The following is a 23,799-nucleotide window of genomic DNA, read 5'->3' as shown; positions in this document are numbered from 1 at the left end:
TGTATTCAGCAGTTTGACTATATCTATATAAAGAGCCTTTGTGATCAGATAAGAGGCCTAGTAAACATTAAAGGAAAATAAAGAGTCAGAAGCACAGCAAATGATTTCAGGTATTGTTTTTTTTATTAAAGCGGGGGCAGACAGACAGGTTCTTTATCCTGGTCGGCACATGAAGCTAGAGGTTTCACATAGCTGCTACTCAACGCTAAAATAAAAACCACACACACCTCCCGAGGGTGTACGCTGCAATCAACAGTTAAGGTCACGTTGCTGCAATTAAGATGCAGAATAGCAATTTTATCTCACACAAACATGTGAAATCAAGCAGGTTCGCAAGCAGCTTGGAAACCCATTCCTCTGATCACTCAAAAGGTCAAAACGCCCTATTTCTCCCTAACCGTAGAACTACTCGATAATGGTTAAGGCATGTTGAAAAGTTTGGTTCATTATGGTATCAGGTGGATCAAAAGTTTCGGCCAAAAACAAATTTCAAACTCCTTAAGGACCTGGTTAACATATGGGGTTTGGTTTATATAGTAGTTTTCCAAAAAAACAAATGCTGAAAAATATGAATTCAAACGCAGCTGGAGTAATATACTTTCCTGATTAAAACAAAAAAGGTATTTATACAAATGATTCACCATTCCCTGTTGCCTGTGCAGTCATTATGAATAAGTTAACAACTACGGCTATATTACAATATTTTAAACAGTTAATGTAGAATATTTAGTTTGTTGCAAATATCTAAATGGATTGATGTTAGTATAGTATATTTAGAGGCAAAGCAGGAGGGCAAACGTGCATATTCAGGCTTATAACAATCAAATACAGCCATTATGTGCTTTTAAATCCCTTCAACCCCTTTGTGGAGTTATTCATGAAGAAATTGGACATGAAATCAACAGATCTGATTATAGCATTATGTGGTTGACCAACAAGATCTTGTGGTTATTCCCTTGCACTGCAAAATTAACAAAACCAGGTACACAAGACCCAGTTCCATTTTCCTTTAAACCGTAAACACATAAGAAAGCATAGCAATTAATCAGCTCTACATGAACATATAACCTGTTGAAACAAAAAACGGGTTAAGTTAAGCGTTTCAACAGGTAATATTCGGAATGGTTTCTCAATGGGGAAAATAAAAATGTCTGCTGTGATGATCATGTTGGGATGAAGAAAGTCATGTGTTTCTCAGTCAACCCATTTTCCAGTTTATTCTTCGGTTCTGAATGGAAAACAGGTTATTTCCCCCCCAGGCCTAGTAATATCACCTTATGAGTAGGGCCTTGCACTGGCAATTGAAAAAAATAAGGTATTGTGATATTATAGATCATTGATATTTTCCAGGTAAATACTGATTATATACACATTGATTTATATGAAATAACTAATAAGCAACCCTTTAAAAATGACTTCAAAGGCCTAATCAGCCGAGGCACAAGTTGCCGGTTTATTCATTTTGTCGAGCTTCTAAAACAGGACTCAGGTTTGGAGCGTAGAGTACAGGAATAAAAGGCTGGTTAACTGCTTAATCAAGAAGCCTCGAGCAATGAAGGTACAATTTTGGCAAAAACAATTGGTACAAAATAAGTGGGGCACTAGAGAAGCAAAGACAATAAAATAACCCATAAATGCTTAACAGGATTCCCATATGAAAGAAGCTGTGCATCCTGTAGAGAAAGGGAATGTTTAAAGGACAGTTTGGACACTTTCACACACCATCCGGCAGACATTTCATGGGCAAGAGCTTTGCTCAACTATACTAAGTCAATTTCACTTTGCTTTTGCCACAAAGTAAGTGGTACAAAAACCACAGTAAACGAAAATCAAGGGGAACAAGATGCACTACAGCTCGTAGTCTAAGCCAGACCAATAGCAGCCTGATAACCTTACAGTCAAGACCACAATCGTAGGTTTATAATAAAGGCAAATATTGCTGCATCACCTACTTGAACCAAGCAACGCACACTTTAACCTTTTTTGTATTGGTCAGAGACCACAGGCTTATTACCGCATACATAAAGTAAATGCAAAATAATCAAATAAATTAGTTGGACGAGAAATGGAGAAAATAAAAATAAAGAAAGAGGGAAATTCATAAGCCGCTGGTGCTACAGTGCAAACCCTGTACGAGGACACAACCTGCTCAGTGTGCCAGGCACTTAGGAGGTCTCTTTAAGAAAAGATACTGCCCCGACTCACAAGTACACTCACACACATTCAAAACACAGACAAAGTCAAACATACGCTTGCACGCCTGTAGCCAAGAGAAGCGCTGCAGTTGCTATTTTAACAGTCTTGTGTCGTCAAAAAGACCTCATCTTCATCATTTGGATCAAGAGTTGCATTTTATACAAAGTCAAGCCAACGTTTGAGAACAGGGTTGTCATGTAATTTACAGATCCTACGTGTTGGGTGTAGACATGTGCCAACACTTCTATAGCGTGCAATCACTTCTTCTCCTTAGTAGTGTAGTCAACGTGTTACGATGGACCTTTGTATAAATACAATCAGTATATTTCATATATCCCCGACTATATACGCCTGGGAATTACTCGTAATAATTTTTCTAGGAGAATATATTTCAAGTTTTAATATCTTCTAATTACAACCCATTGAAGTTCCTTCCTTGATGTGACCCTACAACAAGGAAGCTGTTGGTTTCAGGCTTTAAGCGAGCAGGGGGAAGGGGTTGAGGCCCAGGTAAAGGGGGTTGCAACCAGGTTTTGGGGAGACGGTGGTACCGCAGCTGATGGTACCCTGTGCGTCACATCATTACTCGTCAGTTAGTCACGAAAATACTTGAAACCATCACTCTATGCCAAGAATGTCTCAATCTCATTCTCCCTAGCCATTCTCTTTCTCCCTAGACCTTCTTTTCACCTCAGTATCTCTGAATTTCTCTCTCCATATCTCTGCCTCTCTCTCCATCTCTGTAAACATCTCTCTCTACCGTCAGAGCAGCATTTGGTGAGAGCAACATTTTGTGACTGGGGGGGGGGGGCATTTAGTGGTGTGCAGCAGTTTGTGTTTATGCTATGGTGTATATGAGAATAAATGCAGAGGGAAATTTCAGCGGCTGCGCAAGTGTGCCTTCACGCCTGGTTCTCCGTGGGAGGTGGGACGTTGTTGACAGTAACCATGGTCTGTGGCTTGCTGGTCATCCTGTCCAGTTCCGCCTGCACGTCAGTCAAACCCGGCTTCTGCCCTTGGAAGGAGAGGAGAGAAACAAGAGAGTAACCTCCTGTAGCGTCTGCCTTGCTCATCGGGAACGGAGACGCTCGTCTTGGGCGATGGGTGCTGCCGATGATGCTGATGTGGCTAAATGCTTGAGCCATGCAGGCCGGTTAGACACGCATGCAACAAAAACACGATGAGGAAACCAATGAGGGGGGGCGTGATGTCATGCATTTCCTATTGGCTAGATCTTAGAGGCAAATTAATCCATGCGAGTACTAGAGCCAATAGGCGAGTTGAAGAGCAACTCGACTAATGACAATAGCAACACTAGGACAAATTGGTGGGCTTGCTGCCATCTAGCTGTAAATACCTACCAATACCAATAACAACCTCACTGTGCCAAGAATACTTTAGAGGTGAACCGTCAAGCTCGGCTATTTTCTGATAAAAAGAGAAATCTTTCATACGCATTCTTTGTTTAAGCAAAAAACACTGTTCCTGGTCTGATTTGTTACACTATATCGTACACCGGTGTCGTGAATGGTGCTTCCTTTTCTGGGAGTTCATGCTGCAGACAATTGCAGATGGTCTCACACCAACGGATGAAGCAGTACTCCTAGATTAGAAAATAGCAGAGTGAGGCCATTCCCTTTTATTCAACAATTAGATGGCAGCAAACTCAGTTTAAACTCACAAGTTAGACTAGGATAAAGCTGTTGGGGCTCATCTGCGCCACCTAACAACATGGAAGTCAAACATTAAGCTGGGGAGGAGGGCTTTGAAGCATGTGCAGAGAGGGTGGGGATAGGCCTTGGTTGCATGATGGTGGATTAATAAATGATTAGAGCATACAGGCCTTTCCCCAAGTCCGTCCAGATGTTCCACACTCAGGGACTAGGTGGTTAAACTATGACGATGATGTCATCACTCCTTCAGAGAGAGACCTCCAGAGAACCGGTGTCCAACTCCCTCACCCACTCCCCAAAACATATGTGCCTCATAAAACCCACATGGTGGGAATCCCCACCACAAAGGCAACATTTACCTAATTGACAGATGGGGACTGTAACCGTTTAATGGTAGATCCTCTGTATTATTATTAATTTGCTATTCATATTATTTTAGAACCACAGTGACCAAAGTGCTTTCACAACACAGATAGTGGTTAACTATGTCATCAGCTCTGGACTCTCAGTGTGCACTGTTTATTTACTTGCTTGCAACTATTAACTGGACGTTGGGGTTCTTACCCAGAACCTTCCAGTTTGCTGTCGAACCCCCTAAGCACTACACCACCTTAAAGATGATCTCTTCAATATGAACTGCCTGGAAGGAGCCTTGATGAGCAGCCATGTACCCCGGAGGAGCTGGCAGAGCGCCCTACTGAAGAGGAGGAGCTGAGCGGGGGTCAGGGGTCGCGGAAGCTGTACCTGTTTTTTTGGCAGAGCCCTGAACTCCTGGCCCGGCTGCTGGGGCCCCCCCACCGGGGCTTCCTGGGGACCCGGTCTTTTTACTCAGCAGGCTGTTGAAGAAGTTAGCCAGCACTCCTTCATTGGCAGCGGCCCCTACTGGACAACATGACACAAAGGCAGCTTGGTTTGACACATGCTCCCAGTGGTGAGTGAATGAAGACAGCACACCTTTAGTCAGAGTCATATAATCCTGGAGGGAAAACGCTGCCGCGACAATTTAGAAGTTGTACACATTTGAATTACTGTTCGGTTGTTTTTTTTAAATTGTGTAGGTAAAAATAAATATATATTGTAAACCTTTCACCAATATAACAATATAAATGTCATGTATGGGTAACCTACCTATTCACATTATGATACTGAAAATAAGTAAAAACCACAAGGGCTAAATTGTTAGTGTGTGAAATCAATGCTAAAATGCCCTTTAGGAGTTAAAAGCCACTTAAGAGCAGTGTGTGTATTTTTAAGCCAGCTGGCGGCGTGTTGAGTGGTGGACGGTTCCACAGCCATTCCTGGGCCATGAGCCCAGTCTGGGGGGGGAGAAGGGGGGCTTCCCACGAGTCCTCAGGGAAAACATTTACAGACTATCCCAAAATATTCTTTTGGTAACTTGATTTAACCAGGTGAAACAATAATCGCTAACTTTTTTGTGTTTATATTTGTACTTATATTTTATGTTCTCTTATTATTTTCCAAATTATAACAGAAATGGTGACAACAATTTCCTTGGCGAAAAATAAAGACAGCCAGACTAAGCCTGACGATCAACAATAGCGGGACCACAAGGGAGCGGCTCCAAACCCGTTAGTATAGAGACGGTTCAGTATGTATCAGCACAAAACCATTAGCGTAACGACTTTCCCCCATGATTCGGGTGTGATTTCACCAAGGATCAACTGCATCATCCACAAACTCCCCGTTCAGCCCATTTTCATAACTTCTGTGCTTATAGCAGCACAAATGTAGACCACTAGTAGCCACGGGGTAGCAGCCCTTCAATTAAACATGGTTCAAGAACTCCTACGCAGACAGGAATGCCCCGGACCCCTGCCACGCTCTAACCACGAGGAACAGGCTTTGGAGCGAGCAAGGGAGCGCTTGCCAAGAAGTTATCGTTTAGAGTCAGCTTTTCAGCTCTGTGTCTGACGAGCCGGCTATCTCCTTGCATGGTTGACACCGCCTTTTGTGTGTGAATGTTTGTAAGAATAGGTGAATGTTAGGCTATATTGTAAAGCGCTTTGAGTGGCCACCGGCTAGAAAAGCGCTACATAAATGCAGTCCATTAACCTCAGATACAAAAATATATAAGTGATTTACCCTATATTTATGATTTAAATGAATACTCTGCACTCTCTCCAGTTGTTTTTATCTAGCTTGTGCCGCACTAGAACTTTCTTGTAGCTGCTCCAATTGTGTTCTATGCTGTGGTTTTTCTCAGCCTCATTTTATAGTCGCTTTGGATAAAACAACATTAGAAAGTGTAATATGGTATGCCTTCCTCCATTATGAGTGCAGAAATACCAAGATATATTTTTGCATCTACATTTCTACTACTCTTCTACTACTATTGTGTATACATAAGTTACATATATCTTTTTGCATTTAAAAAATGTATTTAACAAATCTCTTTGATTCCAAAACTGTCCTGTACTTTCTGCTGCACATTTCCTGTCTGGGATTACTCAAGTAAAATGGAGTATCTTAATCTCCTGGTTCTCCACTCCAACCAAATCTGTAGTATAAAGGGCAACTGGCTTATGTGTTCTACAGCAAAGCCAGAGTAAGTTGTTGTAGTAAAGAGTAAATGGTGTGTACAGATATCAGAGCTTACCCTTCATGTTTGGATCTGGCTTTTTAACGTTAGTCATGGGGGATCCACTATTGCTGCTGGGCTGCCCAGACCGAACCGTAGGCCTGGGGGAAGAGGACGACGTCCGCCCCGGAGACTCCTGCAGAACATACAGGTAGAGATACACAGTGTCCGAGTGTACAGCTGCATAGAGTTCGAGTGTACAGACGCACAGGGTTCGAGTGTACAGATAACGTAGACTAAAGCAGTGGTTCAAAATCTTTGAATTTAGGCATACCACTAACTTGTCATCAAGACCTTTTGCGGAATACAGTGGCTGAGTAAAAATAAATATTTATAAAATATTTATCTTCAAATATCTATAATTCTTTTTGAAAAGTGAGTCAGAAATGAGTAAGAAGAAGGGTCATTTGTTGGCAGTTTAGAAGACACAAAGCTCACAAAGGGATTTGCATTTTATTCAACCCTAGTGGGATGTGATGAAAGACTTACATTGGCTCCTCGTGTTGGTGTGGCTGGTTGTTTTGCTAGAAGAGACTTTAGAAAAAAATAAATATTACCGGTACATATTGCTGCCTTGTTGAGAACATGAGAAGGATGGGAATAATGTTTTCCATGTTGTGGAGAGAGAGATGAGCAGGAGAACACACCTGCTGCTTCATCAGGAACACTTGCTCGTCTTCAGCGTTTATCTCCTTGTCGTGGACTAGCTGGTTAAGAGGAGAACAGGCATCAACACGTGGGCACGAGGTTGCTACAGCAACAAGCAGTCCCAACTCTCCAAAACACAAAGAAGTATTGTGTGTTTAGAGAGTAGTTTCTACTTGAAGTACTTGTTCTTATTTTACTACCTTTCGAACCGGAGGTTTAATGATGAAGTCTTCGAAGGGATCCTCGGGTCGGACTGTCGTAAAGTTCTCGTGCAGAATCCCGATCTTCTTCTCGTTGTCCCACCCGGCGGGACTGAAAGAGACGAGGCGGGTATGAGTTTCTTAAAGATTAAGGTTATTTAACGTTAAGAAAAGCAGCAGGTGTGCGACCTGCAGTACATTAAAGCTATGCCGTAACCAAGTGAAAGCCATTGACTGCTTCAACACCGCACTAACTCCTGATCTTTTATATTAATTTGATATTTTTGTTTAGTGATATTACAATAAAACAGTTGCAGTTTCAAAATGGCTGAGTAAAAAAAAGACAGAATGTCCACAGGCCTGTGTTGAAATGACTGAAGGAGCATGGCGCAGGTAGACTGGGTAGCCCCACCCATTCTGCCGGCGATTTGAGTTCGCCCTGCACAAGGGTCTGGAGAAGAGCAATACATTTCTTTCTAGTTTCGATACGTATTCTCGGAAGCCCTTGACCAAGCTGGCTTTTCCCCCTGGCGCGCTATTGGCTGGTTTAACACAATGGCGACGGCAAGCATCCAATAGCGTACAGAGTCAGTTGAACTAGGCCCGTTGATCACGCCTCTTGTGCTGAAGAAAATGACAGCAGCTTCCCCAGACCAACGTGCAATCTACGATGGAGCTTGGTCTGGCAAGAGCCAGGCTATGGCGCAGCACGACCAGTACATTTTTGTATTATTATTATTTATTTTTTTTCAATGGCATCAATGCAACCTGGGAATAAATTACCTTACAACCCAGCACTGCACTACATTGTTTATTGCTGACAATCAGGACAGTCAGAGCTGACATTGAAGTGGTGAATAAAAAACCGACTTGTAAAAATCTACACCTGGCATGTGGAGAATCTTTTAGGTCCTGATCTCAGTTGCATTGCTACCATGAGATCAGTTCATTATGGCTCCCATTGCACTTCTTACCATCGACCTAACCAGACTCACATGAACACGGCGTCCTTCTCCACCACCAGGGCGGGGCTGGAGAACTGGAATTCGTAGATCTTGTGGAGGATGTATTTATGGAGCAAGTCCAGGTTCTTCTCCTCTTTAACCGAGGTGTAGATGAGTCCGGCACCGTCTGGGGAGCAGGGTTATGGGTGGAACGCTTTGAACACGGACTACGGGTGAGGTGAAGAGCTATAATAATAATCAATCATTGCTAGCTATGTTAAATCTCTAATTATCTTTTAAATGTAAAGGTCTGAGGCAATATTTCTTAGGACGACTGCCATGTTGATAATCTAGTTTAGGTAGTCAATAAGTTATACATCTCTACTGTCAATGTTCACATTTACATGTAATTTATTACTCATTAATATGTTTTTTCTGCATATTTTTATTATTTATTATCAATTCTGTGATAAATAAATTTGATCCCATCTTCTATGAAGAGATAGTTTTGCCTGCTCATGATAAATGTGTTTAGTGCAAGTCACACCTGCAGGCAGAACTGCTCTCTAAGGCTAAAGAGGAGAGAAGAAGTAAGGAGGAGGATCGGGAGGAAATATTGAAGGATACAGTTCAAGCAGAACCTCCGGATGTGAGACTGGAGGAAGTCAAAGTGCTCCTCCCTGTAGTCGTGCTCCTTCTCCAGCACGCCCACAGCATCACACTGCGGGGACACAGGGAGAAATTGGTGAGGAAACGACAGAGAGAAAGAGAGACAGAGCACGAGACAGAGCAAAAGAAAGAAGGAGAGGGATGGAAATTGAAAAGAGGCGAGAGCAGGAGTGCATAAGTGGGAGAAAGGGAGAAGTGGGAGAGAGGGCGAGCAGGAGAAAGAGTCAAATGGATTGATGATACAGCAATTGTGTTTTGTAGTTTTATATGTAAAGGAGCTCGCATCCTTTACATTAAAAGCCAGCAACACTGGCTTTTAAAAGCCAGTGTTGCTTTTTATTGAGCCGGTTCTGAAGCGTCACACCCCTAACAACTGCCATCAAGGAGGGAATTCTCGAATACCTAAATGAGAAGTACGATGACATGACCAGAGGACCTGCTTGATAAGACTTCCGCCTTGATCCCCGCTTCAAAACACAAGTATGTGAGCTGCTGCAAAATTGGAGGCTGGTGGCCGAACATGCAGAAGGGGCAGTGTCAATTCCACCAGCTGCTGCTGAGCCAGAGTGGCTTGCTGTTAACAAGGCAAAGGCTCGTTTGGCCAGCTACTTTCAAAAAAGGCGGCAATGTAGCTAGTCTAGCAGAAAATTACCTTTGAATCCCTGCCACCCGTGTTGGTGTTTTCCCTACAACATCATAATTAGGTGAGTGCTGCATGCAGCGCTCGACTATTGTTCTTCTTATGCTGCGTTCACACCAAAAGACACATTTGTCGCCCGTTCACGTTGTTGCCCGAGTTTTGTCGCAAGACAAATCATAATCTGTCACTGTGCAAGTTCTCAGGCGAATTTGGCGCGCCACATCTTTTGACCGCCAACGGTGCTTCATGCCAATTCATTCTCAACCATGGCCAAGATAACCACCATTGCATGTCTCTACCTGTTGTGGAAGAGGGAGAGACGTCGGAGAACCCGTTGCAGTCTATTCATAATATTGTAATGACAACGGAAGAGGCAGTGAATGAAGTATTGATTAGACAGCGATTTATTAGATACCTAATAAACCTTTGGAACACACAAGACCGGTAACCAAAGCAACTGGTAAAAAAAAACCCGCGAAGCCCAATCCCTACGAGATGGCCGCCCTACGGCCATCCGGAGGCACACAGAGCTTTTTGCCGTGATATTATGTATACAATTATATATGATTATATATACAATTATATTATATACTATTATATATAGAGCTCCGGGAGTCGCAAACGCGCTGCAAAGCAAATCTTGTCGCAGGTTTTCTCTAGCAAAAAATTTGCCAGATGTCTCTATGTTGAGTTTGTATGGAATCGTGTCGGCCCTTCGCGTTTGGTGTGAACACACAGTTAGGCTATATTCTTTCTTTCTTCATCATTCTCTACAAATTTTGGGACGATACTCCTTCCACAATTTTTCAGAAACTCCAGTCCAATTTTAAAATGTTCATATAAGCTTTGAATCGGTCACTACTATTTTTCATTCTAAAGTAATTTATAGTTTTTTTAAATATCCAACTTTTAAAACCTTACATTCTGACATTTCAACTTCTTCAGAGTTAGCAACTTGGTCAATTTTTAACCGTTAAACATCGTTCAAACATACACACTACAAATCAACAAATCAACACACTTCTATCTTCAAATATATCTAAACAGAATTTCGATGTAATTTATACTTTTTTCGGAAGCAAGAGTTTAATTTCATGCCTGCTTTGCATATTTTCTGTTTGTCTCATTGACTTACATTGAGGGTAGAGTGTGATGATGTCACACGCTTTAGTCAAGGTGGCCAAAAATGCTAACCATTTCTGATGCCGTGGAGCTTAACCACATAAATATTTAACCTAGAAACACAATGTCAAGCTTCTTGTTTCACTGGCGGTAAAATGATTAAATCGATTTGATTGTTATGTAAGTAAATCTGTGCCATCGGATTTTGAAAATGAAATGCCATTGAATTCTAAGTACTGAATAATTATGCATTGAAATAATGTATCTGGATTTTCTGCCTCTGAATTTAATAAATCATTTTTAGCTTTATTTTTCAATGTTAAAAAATTAAAAATCAAAATTTTAATGTTAAAAAATTCAACTTAAATATTTTCAACGTCGCTAAATTCAACATAACAAAGTCAGCTGCAAAATTCAATGTATGAAATTCAGCGTTAACATCGGGGGACGTGCGGAAACATGGACGAGCTTAAAACTTAACGTTTGTATCGTCATCGATCACTCGGATTGGGGGTATTCATTTTGTGACACCGGGTGCACGTTAAGTGGCTGGAGCAAAACGGTTGATGACTCTGTGGTGTCATAACGAGAGCGCAACGAGCGCGCAGAGCCAGCACTATTCCGCAGCGAGTGGATTGATACAAATTAAAAGCAGGTTGCTGTCGGGCGCTTCTTCCAGAGGCACGCCGTGCTTCCACTGGAAGTACAAGCTGCTGCCGCTTCAGATGCCCAATACTGTCGGCTCTGCGCTCTCATTCCACAGTGGGGAGCAGAGCACTAATAAATTGGGCTCCTTAACCCACTAAATTACCCTTACGCTGCATTTAAATCCAGCTAAGTCACTGCAATCACACACACACACTTCACATACAGGCAATAGTTCATTGATTATTTCATACTGCAGTAAAAAAACTAAAACGGTGTGCATTATAACAAAAACATAAAGATAAGATATTAAATGTGCTTAATAAATACATTTTATTTAAGTTGATTAGCATTATACAGACCGATACAATGGATAGGGCGTTTAGTAAGGTCCACTCCCGTTGCTTCTCTCCCCATTAAAAGCTACAGTCAGTGTTTAATGACGTTGACTTACCATTGAGCATTTCCTATTATAGGCTACTGTGTAAAATGCTCTTTAGAATTAACGTTTGTATCAAGAAAGAAAGAACCAGCGAGGGACGCTCTTATTCCCGCTCTCCTTGCTTGACCGCGATCAAGCATCTAGGATAGATTGCTCTTCCTTGGTTCCCTGGATGTTAACACTGAATTTCATACATTGAATTTTGAAGGTGACTTTGGCATGTTGAATTTGTGAACGTTGAAAATATTTAAGTTGAATTTTTTAACATTGAATATTTGATTTAGATTTTTTTAACATTGAAAAATAAAGATCAAAATGACTTGTTGAAAATGTTAAAGTTATATTCAGAGGCAAAAAAAACAGATACGTTATTTCAATGCATAAATATTCAGTGCTTAGAATTCAATGGCTTTTTCTTTTCAAAATCCAATGGCACAGATTTTCTTCCATAATTGTTATATATCGGGCGTTGGTGTTTGCATGCAGCCCTCTGGGCTCGAACACCACAGGGGCTGCGTTTGTTAGTGTGTGTGGGGACCCCCGTTTATATGGCTAGAGGCTAGGTGATTGCTACATATCCGTTGTAATCCTGGTAGAAGCTAAATGCTATGCTATATATTTTTTACGTCATGCCATCTACACAAACAAAGTTTCACATTAAAGTTGAGACTCAGCATTTTATTTCGATCAACCAGATGTGAAGGAATTTGGTCAATATTATACCAAGTTTACACACACACACACACACACACACACACACGACTCCATTTAGACTATTAAAATCCCTCAACTTGATTTAAGCCATTTCACAATTCTTTATGTCTTAAGATATATGGCTTTACTAAAACGTATTTTCAACCTCACTCTGCACTCTTTGCACTTTCATTAAGCATTAAAAATACTTTCTTAATAGATGCCATTTCAAACGATTATATGTTGGTTTTATATCTAGAGGGCAATTTATTAGATGTTTGGAATGGCATATTAGTAGTGAAAGTACTTTTAATGCTTACCTTCTGCATGCAAGCATGAGCCACGCTTCATTCCATTGGTCTCCGCTGGCTCACATTCAGGCAGGGAAAGACACTAAATTTCCTTTCAGTTTTTCTTTTTGTCTTATCGGTAACCACTGTCATCTCAGAAGAAAACGTCCACACCATTGCAGCAAAACTATTGTTATTCCTCTCTTACACACTCATTTGCTAAACACAGATAAACGCACAGAGAAATGTATGCTTGTAAAAATTGAAGACAACGCAACAAGATTATTTAAAGCTTTGATAAGTATACATATTTTTGGATGACAGCAGCAGTCTACAGCACCAAAACCTGATCCTCCATTTTCCAATGTTGAAATAGTTACCCTCCACTCACCTTTGAGCAAACTATTAGCACAGGGATCCCCAGGTTGTGTGTAAGCGTGTTCTCTCCTAGCGGTAGCACAACGTCCTCTCCATCGGATCCTGGTTGGGCTCGTCTCTGTGATGACGCCTGGTTAACATCCTCTGGCTCCGCGTAGTCCTGGAAGGCCTTCATCACTAGGGGGCAGGCAAGAGCAAAGGGGGAACTGGTAACTCAAAAATAACTCAAAACACTTTACATATTTCAATTTGTTTTAGGATCCCCATAGCAAACAGAACATGTATACAAAACAATGATATCATTAACAACAGCAACAACCACCTTATCTGTAGCATTAACTGCAGTGTTGAACAACAACTGACCTACACAGAGTATCACCTGATACATATAGGGTTGCAGGAGATGCCAACATATAAATATCTGTAGCTATTTGATGGTGCATTTTTGATATATAAAAAAATTGCTTTTAGTTGACCCGTACGTTGATAAGCCAGTAGGAGACATTTCAAAATCGAACCCATACGGACATCAGAAGTAGGAGTCTCCACCCAGTTGTATCATAGGTTGGTCGACCATTGGTTCTACCAACCGGTATCCTGTTCCCAACTTATCTGTTAATATATTACAGTGTGTTAGACAACACAACTTTGACCCCATAAAGGACAATAAAGTTGTTAACATTTTCCTCCTCAAGACCCTGATTTCAGGAGGGATTTAGGTTAAAATCGAAACAGAAAACTAGACAGTCAACAGTCGTATTGTTGAGTGTTCAGAGATCCAAATAGGTGGACTGTGGTTTACATAATGGGCTGCATAGAAGTGGGCGGAGCTTAGATTCAGGAAGTGATGACTTCTTTCTCAGATGGCTAGGGAATGCAGAGTGGGTACGAGGACCAGAGAGGATCTAGTACCAGGCGTTATGCCCTCAGAGTCCCATGCGTCACCATTGAGACTCTGAGGGGGAATGCAGGGGACGAAGAGTGTAGGGAAGGGCTCAAGTGGCAACTGAGCAGGAATACCTCAAGCAGACAACACACAGACACAGCACTTCACAACCAATGAAAAGAGCAGCCTTAACCAGGACAAGAACTTCAAAAGTGAACAACTTTTATGCATCTGTTAATATGAGATGGAATAAGTATGGATGAGGACTAGTTAATGGACTTCTTGTCATTGGTTCATAGGGGTATAGTGTTCTTAAGGTTGGGCCACAGATTAAGTGAGGTCAAAGTGTAGTTTTGAACGGATGTACTTGCCATGTATACACACTGGTTTCGGAAACAAATGCATTTTAGATTCTCCTGCACTGGACTCAAGTTAGTGGCTAGCAGTTAAAGGGGTAAAATAATATCACTCAGAAGGATAGTTCATGTAAAAAGTAGTACAGACACAACAGACTACACTCCAAAGCCGCTATAGTCTGTACACTTAGCCATTGGACTGTGTTCCCTTCCCCTGACTCACTGACCGACCGACTGACTGACTGGTCAAACGAGAAGATAAGCCTCCAAAAATCCGTCTTCAGTGCTGAGATACAGTACACTAGAGGTGGGAATCGCATGGCACTTCACGATTCAATTCCGAGGTCAACGATTCGATTATTTATTGAGATGCATCTCGATTAATGCACATTTCCATGCAGGATTTTCAACAAAAAGAAAATATACATCTGAGTTTGCTACTCAGAGGTTGCTAATAACTCCTTACTTTTGTGATGATCATTAAAACCATTAACAGATGAATTAGAATTACCTTATCTAATATTTTATTACAGAAAAAGCTTTTGTCACAAATATGACTTTCTATGAACAATGCAATAATCAATGCAGCTTGCATTACAACACACTATGGAAGTATGTAAAAAATGAACAGATTCAGTTCTCTTTTCTTCTAATCTTTGTTTTCTATGTCATTAAAGAAAAAGCTGCTCTTAGTCAATAAGAATAAGAACTTGTTCGTTGTTCTTCTGTCTGGCTGTGAGTTTGCGTGCATGCTATGCGTATGCTGAATCACAATCACGTCAAGACAAATCAGATTGGCCAATAAACAAAAAACAATAATTAATAATTTTAAAATTACTCAAATTATCCTTCTTTGGCGAAAAGAATGTTGCAGCAGGCGAACAAATTTAATCAAAAGAAAAATGCATAGAAGAATCTATTATTTTTCCCACTCCTACCGTACACTGCTCAAAATAAATAAATGGAGAAATCTACATGTTTCTTTTTCAATGAATTCACTGTGAAATATATGCTAACCAGGCAGTTTTAGTTTGAACCATTAAAATACAATTAAAAATGTAGTTGCAAGCAACCAGTCCTAATTATGACCGTATGATTATGAGTATGGTGTTGGCCTAATACATGATGGTAAAATAATTTGATGTCATTCCATGTCTTACAGAATGGTTGGTTGAGGTTGGACATAAACCAGCGACCCCATGGCAAAGAGTCACAATAGCACTACACTCCATGGACACGTAGACTTCCAAGGGCAGATTAGAGAATTTTGAGAAATAGAAGTCTTCCGTACGTAGAGGTATGGTGAGCCGAGTCAGTGTGGTAATATGCCATTGCTATGCCTTAAAAACTGGTTTACCGGAAGTTAACATATCAAAACAATCACCAGCCATGTTTCTAAAGCATACTGTGTCAAAGCCCACTGTCAAAACTGACCTTTGAAAAATTACAGGTGTACCGCTTTAAGGCCCAGCCTGCGTTGGTGAGAGGCAACGGTTCAGTAAGGATTTTCTTTTCAGATCGACTTGAAATTTGGCATGGGTACCGGTATACTATGGAATATACTCTTTGTAGCAATATTCGACAGCCGGGCCTACGCGTTTTTGACTGCTGTTTAAACAACGGCGATATGCATATATGTCACTTTAAAATGGATCTCTCTGAGGTCTTTGGCCTTATTGCTATGAATGCATCATTATATAGTTCCACAGTCACCTGGTACTTGATTGTAGCTTTTACCAGTTCCGGCACCACATCTGTTGGATTGTGGGTTTTTGGTAAAGTTGTAGCCATAGAGCGCAACAGTGTGGTTCTGGAAGTAAAAATCTCATTCATTTTCTCCATAGATGTTTTGATTAAAGGTTGTATCAGCGATGTTGGGTGACGCCACTTCTGTTGGTATTTGAAGCGAGATCCCAAACAAACGGAGCCAGCTTGCCCCTCCCTTCCGTGTTTCGTGCATCCAGTAAAAACTATCATGAACACAGCATAAAACCCCACAAACCCCACCCATAGTCGGTGATTGGTTGTAATACCATTTATTTTGGTTTTGAGTGGTTGGTAGAACCTTTTTTTTTGTGTACGATCTCGGAGCATAGGCTGCCTAGAGATAATTTTTTGTCGGCCTGCTTATGGGGCGGGCAGATAGCGGATCGTGAGGAAAGATCAGATGAATGTGATCATTTATGTTTCAGCATAACATCGCTGACACAACCTTTAAAACCCATCGTCGTAACCATCCAAAGTATACGTACCACCGTTATATTGTGAAACGATGGTATATGCTCCTAAGAAGCCAGAAGTTAAATGTTGGTAGAAAAACATATTTTACGTCGTCGATGACTGCTGAACTAAACACGATTGCTTACCACAGCAAACATGATTTCCCTGAGATGAATAGAAAGTTAGAGTTTTTGTAAGGGCTGTACAGAAAATGAGCTGTATGTGTTGAAAAGATAAGATATAGAATATATGATAAAAATAAAATAAAAATATGACATAGCACTAGCAGTGCTTCTTAGTAATTTGGGTAGTATAAAAGCAGAATACATGTTGAATAGATACGTAACTGGAATGAGACTGAATTCACACATTAAAATGAGTAACGTTGTTACTCAATGATTACAGTCAGGAACGAACCATGTCGATGACAACGCTATACACTATATGAAATGAAACACACACACACACACAAACACACCCAAAAGGTTATAAGATGCAAGAAATGTGCTAAACTATAGTGCTGTAACCATTGCGAAAAAGTCAGCAATATTTTATGGGATTAATGGGAGGGGTTAGAATAACCCCCATTTTATGGGGGTTATTCTTGTTCACAAAAATAATGTAGTCTTGTACCTTTGCCCTTTCGTCCGTTTTTCAAAAGAAAAATTGCCCCGAATGAAAGGTTTGATGGTCACGATTACCTTGACGAACAATTGGCTTGGTTCCAGCTTTAGAACTCTTTATGTAACGATTAAAAAAAAAGTCAAGGGTGAAAACAAATGGGAAATTTACATCTCGAACCAGAGCTGTTAAAAAAGGGGGGTGGTCACTGAGCTCTATAAGGATTGCACAATTCAACAACGCTCTATTGCATTAAGTCCAAATGGTCTGACCGTATGGGTTGTGATTTGAAAGTTGTTCATCATGACAAATGGTGCATGTATAACAAGCTTTCCTGCATTTTGCACCTTCCTAGTGGGAATTGCAGCCTGTTGAAATGCTGAACTTCCAGGACTTGTTACAGAGTGCCTCTAGCCCGAAAAAAAAAAAAAAAAAATCGCTCTATACAAAATCCTTCATACCCAAGGCAATACACACACACACAACATACTTCTTACACAAGCACCACATACACACAATTAGAGTACAGAATGCCTTCAATCAAAGACAATTTTCTTATATGGCAACATGTCGGACAAATAAAGCTTTTGAACCTTGAACCTTATAGAACCACATGTGTTATTCTGGCACATCTTTTGATTCCCCAACTCATTTGACGAGTTCTACAAGTCTGCCAGTCAGGAATAAATAAATAATAATACAACAAATACAATGGGGTTCCTACGTTTTTCTTAGGACCCCTTATAATAATAATTAATATTACTTCTCCTTAAGAGATCAACATAGGCCACCACAAGAAAATAAACATGACCAATAACATAATTCATAATCTAGTGGATGAACCCACAGAAATGACTGAGATTGTCCCGTACATGGTAGTTGTTATAAAGAAGAGATTCAAGAGCTGAATCAGGCCTAATTACTTCCATTGCTGAGGAAGAATCCATTTGTATAGTCTAAAACACAAGTATCACTTTGGTCAATTACCCCACAATAACAGATAATATCCATTATATTTAACCTATATAAATTCATGTTGAGACACACTTGGACTGCCAGGGGTACGAGTATAAAGCAACTTTATGTTGCACCAGCAGAAGAATATTTAGCCATAAACCCAGATAAACATAGAAGCCAGCTGCTTTAGAATGCCCCCAGACCCGAGGAAAATAGCGGGGACCTTTTGGAGCACAATAGAGCCCTTCTTCAGCTAGAGATAGCAGGCTAGTGATAAGCAGAACTCGCCTTTAGCTTACACACCCAGCTGAGCATCATGGGCTCTGCAGCATGACCCAGAAACATCCAGGACTACGTGCACAACAGCTTCAAAGACAAAACCACCATCTATCCCATCCGTGTTTCCCATATCAATAAAGATCGTGGCAAATCAGCACACAGCTAGCTGCGGGCACATTGTTTCTTATGGAACACGTCTTCACTGCGGCCGTGTGCCTACCCTTCTTTTATTGTTCCATTAAGCTTGTGGAATAATTAGGGTCATACGATCTCATACAAACATCCGTAAGCATCCCATAACTTCCTGCTTAAACAAATATGGGGGGGGGGGGGGGGGGGGGGAGGAGTGGTAGTAGTAACAAAGAGAGGAGAGGAAATCTAACACCACTTGAATGCTCAGCCAACGTAACACGAGGTCTTTTCACTCAAAAGTTTCTTAAAAAGGTCAAACCAACAAGTCTAGAAACTGAAACACACTTCATCCATCAGAGAATGCCATTCCAATAGACACCACTGGGGTCATCTGAGATAGCAGAATTATAATAAGCAATAGAGATTTTAGGATACATTTCTGAACACTTAAAATAAGAGGCAGATATTATATTGCAAGTCGCTTTGGATAAAAGCGTCTGCTAAATGCCCTTAATGTAAATGTAAAGGTGTTAACCGGTTAAAATGATGGAAACTTTCAACAATTCCAAAAAGGGAAAGAAAAACAAGTCGGCAACGACTGCTCTTCTAGACAATATAAAGGTTATTCAGCATTTCTTACTCTTCTGCTCCAGCTCCCTCATGTGCTCAGCCGATATCTTCAGCTTGTCCACGTGGTCTCGCAGGACACTTGCCCACTTCTGCAAAGACTCCATGATGCTCCAGGGCCGGGACATGTCCACCACGAACAAGGCCAGGCTGTTTGCTAGTGTCTGGGCTGTCACGGCAAACTTCAGCAGACCCTTGTGGTACAGATCCCCATCCAGGATCCACACATTACACCGAGTCGGGTCTGAAGATATATAACAAGAGATAAGTTTGCCAAACAACACTGATATTGGACTTTTTGGACATTGTAAGAGTTTTAAAAGTCACACTAACCATCTCGGTCTTCGTCGTGGACGTTTAAATAAAGGTATTCCAAACCACGACCTTTCTTGTTGTAATCGCCTCCTTGGAGTTTGGACATGAGCGACGTTTTACCTGATCCATCCTCACCTGAAAAAAAAAAACAATACCTAAAGGAAATGCATCTAAAACATAAGAAAAGTATTGCTCAAAAATTTGGCATTTTAAGTGACAAATAAAGCAATTATGCTTAGCCTAATTTTTCATTTAGTTTATTTTTATTTTCATTACTGCCCTTTGCTTGTATGATTTTCAGTTCTGTTTCAATGATGAATTTGACCCTACTATTTGACACATACCAAACACCAGTATGTTTTTCCCTGATGGCAACTTTGAACTAGAACGAGTTGAAACGTCGCTCAGTATTTCAGACCTGCAAGACAAGAAGAAAATGCATAGTAAAAGTAATTTAAGGTTCAACATGTCTAAGCAATTTGGCAACGTCAGTCAGACTATATTTAGCTGGCAAGCTTTAACATAAAATTAACCTGTCGTGATGCATTGATACAGACAAACATGAACAAAAACTATATAATAATATATCGAATAAAAAAATTGATTGACAGCTAGGTCGTGTAAAATTAGCGTACTCCACAAGCAGGAAATAAGTTGAATCTATGCAATTGCTTGACAAAATGCAAAATAGATTAACAACTGCCGACCTAATGGTCACTAAAGAAATGGATCTTCACTCTACTGCCTGACATCTGACCAGATATCCATCAACCTTTTCAGCGCAGGCATTAGCTTGTCAATTTAAAAGTTAGCCACTCTTACTCTTAAAGGTTTAACAATGCAACCTTAAAATACGGTCACTAATTCAAAAGCTACCATTCAAAACAATTATATACATACGAGATAAAGTCGATGACAGTGTTATGTCCAAATTACATCTAAACAGCAACTGTCAAACACCAGGTGAATCGGTAGCTAATGTAGGACACACTTCGCGGGCGGTTAGCATGGTTAGCCTCCGTGTAGAGATTCACGAAATGTAGCTTATCCGGTCCACAGCAAAGTAATTTCCGGTCTCTTACTTCTTATGCGCTATGTATGTAGATAAGTCCCCTCAGCTATAATAATAAGAAATACAATTATAAGAAAAACAACGAAAGGAAGATCAAATGGGTTTTTTGTCAGACATTATGACAGCTCCATCTCAAAAACATGTAACGGTGACGGATATCCCTCTATCGGAAGTACCTCTCGCCTCTAAACACAAAACCCAGCCCTCTCTGTCGCCAATAACGCTCACTTGGAGCATCCTGTCCTGGAGTTCCGTCCCGAGATGAGGACGCCTTGGAACGAAGTGAGCTAGCAGAGCACTCAGTTAGTAACTACGGCTAGACACGGAACAGTCGTTTAGGAGTTACTGGTAGCAATGAAACCGACAGTTTGTAGCTACTGCTAACCATAGCTGTGATGCTAGCTAGCTACTAGCTAGCCGGCAGTAGCTTACTGACGAACAACAAACCCGATGTGACGAAGCACAACCCTGCCACTGGTGTGATTTTCGTAAATAACAATAACTCTGATAAGCATTGCGGTCTTAAATGAAATGTCCAGTTCACCAGAGACTCTGTCCTTCTTCGTCCTCGGCACCGTTGTCGGTCGGGAGCTGCTTGTCCAAAACGGGAGCCATCTTCTCTCTCTAGCGCCACAGAGGAAGGGCCCTACTAGGCGGCTCCTGCTGGCACCTCCTACATAAGAGATGTGACTCCTATTCTGTAGGACGCACCTCCTACTACAAAAGAGATGTAACTCCTATTCTGCAAGAGTGCACCTCCTAGAGAAGGGACGTGACTCGTGTTCTGTAAGGATATGTGACTTATATTAATCTCACTTCTTTTTACAATAAATTGAGTTACACGTGCACATTTTGGAACACACGTTTGCACGCACACTCCATTATACACGCAAACTTGATTTTTTTTCCTTATTTCTCTTTTGACTGCGCTGTATATTTATATTATTGCCATTTAACAAAAAACACGTATCTATATAGCTTTTATGTACACTGTATGTGCACACACGCACACCATGCTTTTGTGTTGTATATTCTTATATTCTATCTTGTTTGTAGATCTTTATTTTAGAATGTGTGCTGCTGTTAAACTGAATTTCACTGGGGATGAGGCCTTAAGCATCTAATATAATCATTTTACCTGTTAATAAATAATTAAGTAATAATGATTCACGCGCACGCACACACACACACACACACACACACACACACTCACACACACTTCTCCTTTAACTTCATAGTACAGTTATTGTAGGATATATGCGGTTTCCAACCGAATTTACATCCATTCATGCATATATATGTTTTTTCTTCATATATATATATATATATATATATATATATATATATATATATATATATATATATATATATACAGTATATATACGAATTTAAAACATACAATCATTTCAGAAAACATGTGTACAGATATATGACTTATATTCTTTATTTTCGTATATTATTTAGCACTTTTAGAACTTGAAACTTGGAACAAAAGTGTCCTAAACTTTAATATATACCGATTTCGCTGGATAACTTTGGATATTATGATAGCACAATTGTTATTTGTTCGGAATAACACTATCAGCTTTGCCAATTTTTTGGCCTAGTTATGTAAAATCTGTAAAGTATTTGGTTTGATAAACTAGAATGGATTATTATCTGTATGGATTATGCTATGTTGTTGCAGTTGCAAGCAATATCCCCTAGGTCATGCAATTTACCCCCATTACCCGATACACTTAAATAATAGTGAAAGTTTGCCGGTGGTCATAGCAGTGCTTATTCCCTCAGACACTAGGCAATAGAATCATCCAAGTATACTTTTCAATGTTGATGTTATCAAGAAATTAGCGCATTAAGACAGACACCAAAGATAAGCCATCAGCACAGCCGTTGGTGAGCTTGTCAAGACTGTGTGAGAAATGTGAACCAGCTCTAATGCTCATAGACTGGTTGTCTGCATCAGTCTTTGGGCCTGAGTCTGTTTGTATTTGACAGGGGAAAAAGCCCATCATTTGTCAGTGCAAAGGAATTTAATTTGATATGGGGATACGTTTTTTGTTTCTGGTGCTTTGTGAAATTAAAAAGTAAGCAATGAGTGAAGATTAAATGAACTGAGCATCTACCCCAGCCTTTTTACAAACATAATATACATTCCTTGTGCATCAACACAGCTTAGACCCACTGGTATACTCTGCAATGTTTGCATTCAATTCCTGAGGGGTTGCGTTAAGTTTCAAATAACATTATTAAACATGGGTTATTGTTTGAATTATAATAATAATAATAATAATAATAATAATAATAATAATAATAATAATAATAATAATATATAAATAAGCTCAAATGATAAGGAATATGATTAATGGTAACCCCAATTTCAGGGTAAAGCCTTTATATAATGTTTGTGTTAACATATGTTACATCCATCCACTGTGGCACAGTTTACTCAAATTGAAGGATGTTTCAACTATTATTTTGGGGTGATTTTTGACCCCCATCTAGAATTCGCCCTCTGTTTGTGAAGCTGTTGGTTTTGTTGGTGGGAGGACCCCTCTGGGAGCCGTTCCTATAAAAGACCAGTGCATACCACAGAGCTCCGTCATGTGAAAGACAACCTGCCCTTATTGTGTTCCTCGGCCAGCACGAGAACCACAAGAGCTGATATACCTAACATAGATTTCTCTCCATGCAGAAAGAAATAGCAACCCCCGCCCCACATCAATAATGCCAAGCAGAGGAGGACAAAATAATTGGACGTCAGACTTTATTGACTTGGCTACAATTTATCCTTTAATAAAAAAATAAAGAAATTATATATATATATATAATTTTTTTTTTTTTTTTTTTTACAAATTAATGGTGTGAGATAAACCTCAAAAGAAGTGAGTCCGACTATATTGCCTGGATGGATTTCAGGGTTAATGCTGACTGCATGGTTGTTTCTCGGTGTTCATAGATGGCGCTGTTTTCCTACAAATACAGTTATTACTGCATTCTTCAACTAAACACATTTTGAGTAGGCTATGAGATTGGAAGTTGTTTTTACACGTTGCTATTAAATCCACTTGTTTGAGGTGAGAGGTCGTTCAACACCTTACTATTGAAAACAACACCATCTAGACTGACATCCATAACTGTACCTCTAATTCTAAAATAAGGGCAGTTTAGTTAATGAACAGAACTGTAACATTG

At 40.3% G+C, this 23,799-nt stretch overlaps 1 protein-coding gene across 3 annotated transcripts; it reads right to left on the bottom strand.

Moving 5' to 3' along the window:
* Window positions 1-101: 101 nt before the first annotated feature.
* Window positions 102-21,275, bottom strand: dync1li2 (dynein, cytoplasmic 1, light intermediate chain 2). 3 transcript variants are annotated; one of them, XM_079736992.1, is made up of 13 exons: window positions 21,149-21,275; window positions 19,877-19,950; window positions 19,551-19,667; window positions 19,231-19,461; window positions 13,153-13,316; window positions 8,888-8,981; window positions 8,312-8,447; window positions 7,317-7,428; window positions 7,116-7,175; window positions 6,958-7,002; window positions 6,487-6,604; window positions 4,614-4,751; window positions 102-3,211 (listed from the first exon to the last, which is right to left on the bottom strand). In XM_079736992.1, the coding sequence occupies exons 1-13, from the start codon at window positions 21,217-21,219 to the stop codon at window positions 3,099-3,101; spliced, it is 1,473 nt and encodes a 490-aa protein (XP_079593118.1). In that variant the 5' UTR covers window positions 21,220-21,275; the 3' UTR covers window positions 102-3,098. The 3 variants fall into 3 exon arrangements, with proteins under 3 accessions (XP_079593118.1, XP_079593120.1, XP_079593119.1); XM_079736994.1 differs by having other exon boundaries at window positions 102-3,206; XM_079736993.1 differs by having other exon boundaries at window positions 4,614-4,748.
* Between the last annotated feature and the right edge of the window lie 2,524 nt (window positions 21,276-23,799).

Source organism: Pollachius pollachius (genome assembly GCF_949987615.1).
Source record: "Pollachius pollachius genome assembly, chromosome: 5".
Classification (NCBI taxonomy): domain Eukaryota; kingdom Metazoa; phylum Chordata; class Actinopteri; order Gadiformes; family Gadidae; genus Pollachius; species Pollachius pollachius.
The sequence above is the reverse complement of the archived record's forward strand: the minus strand, read 5'-3'. Positions and strand labels throughout refer to the sequence as shown.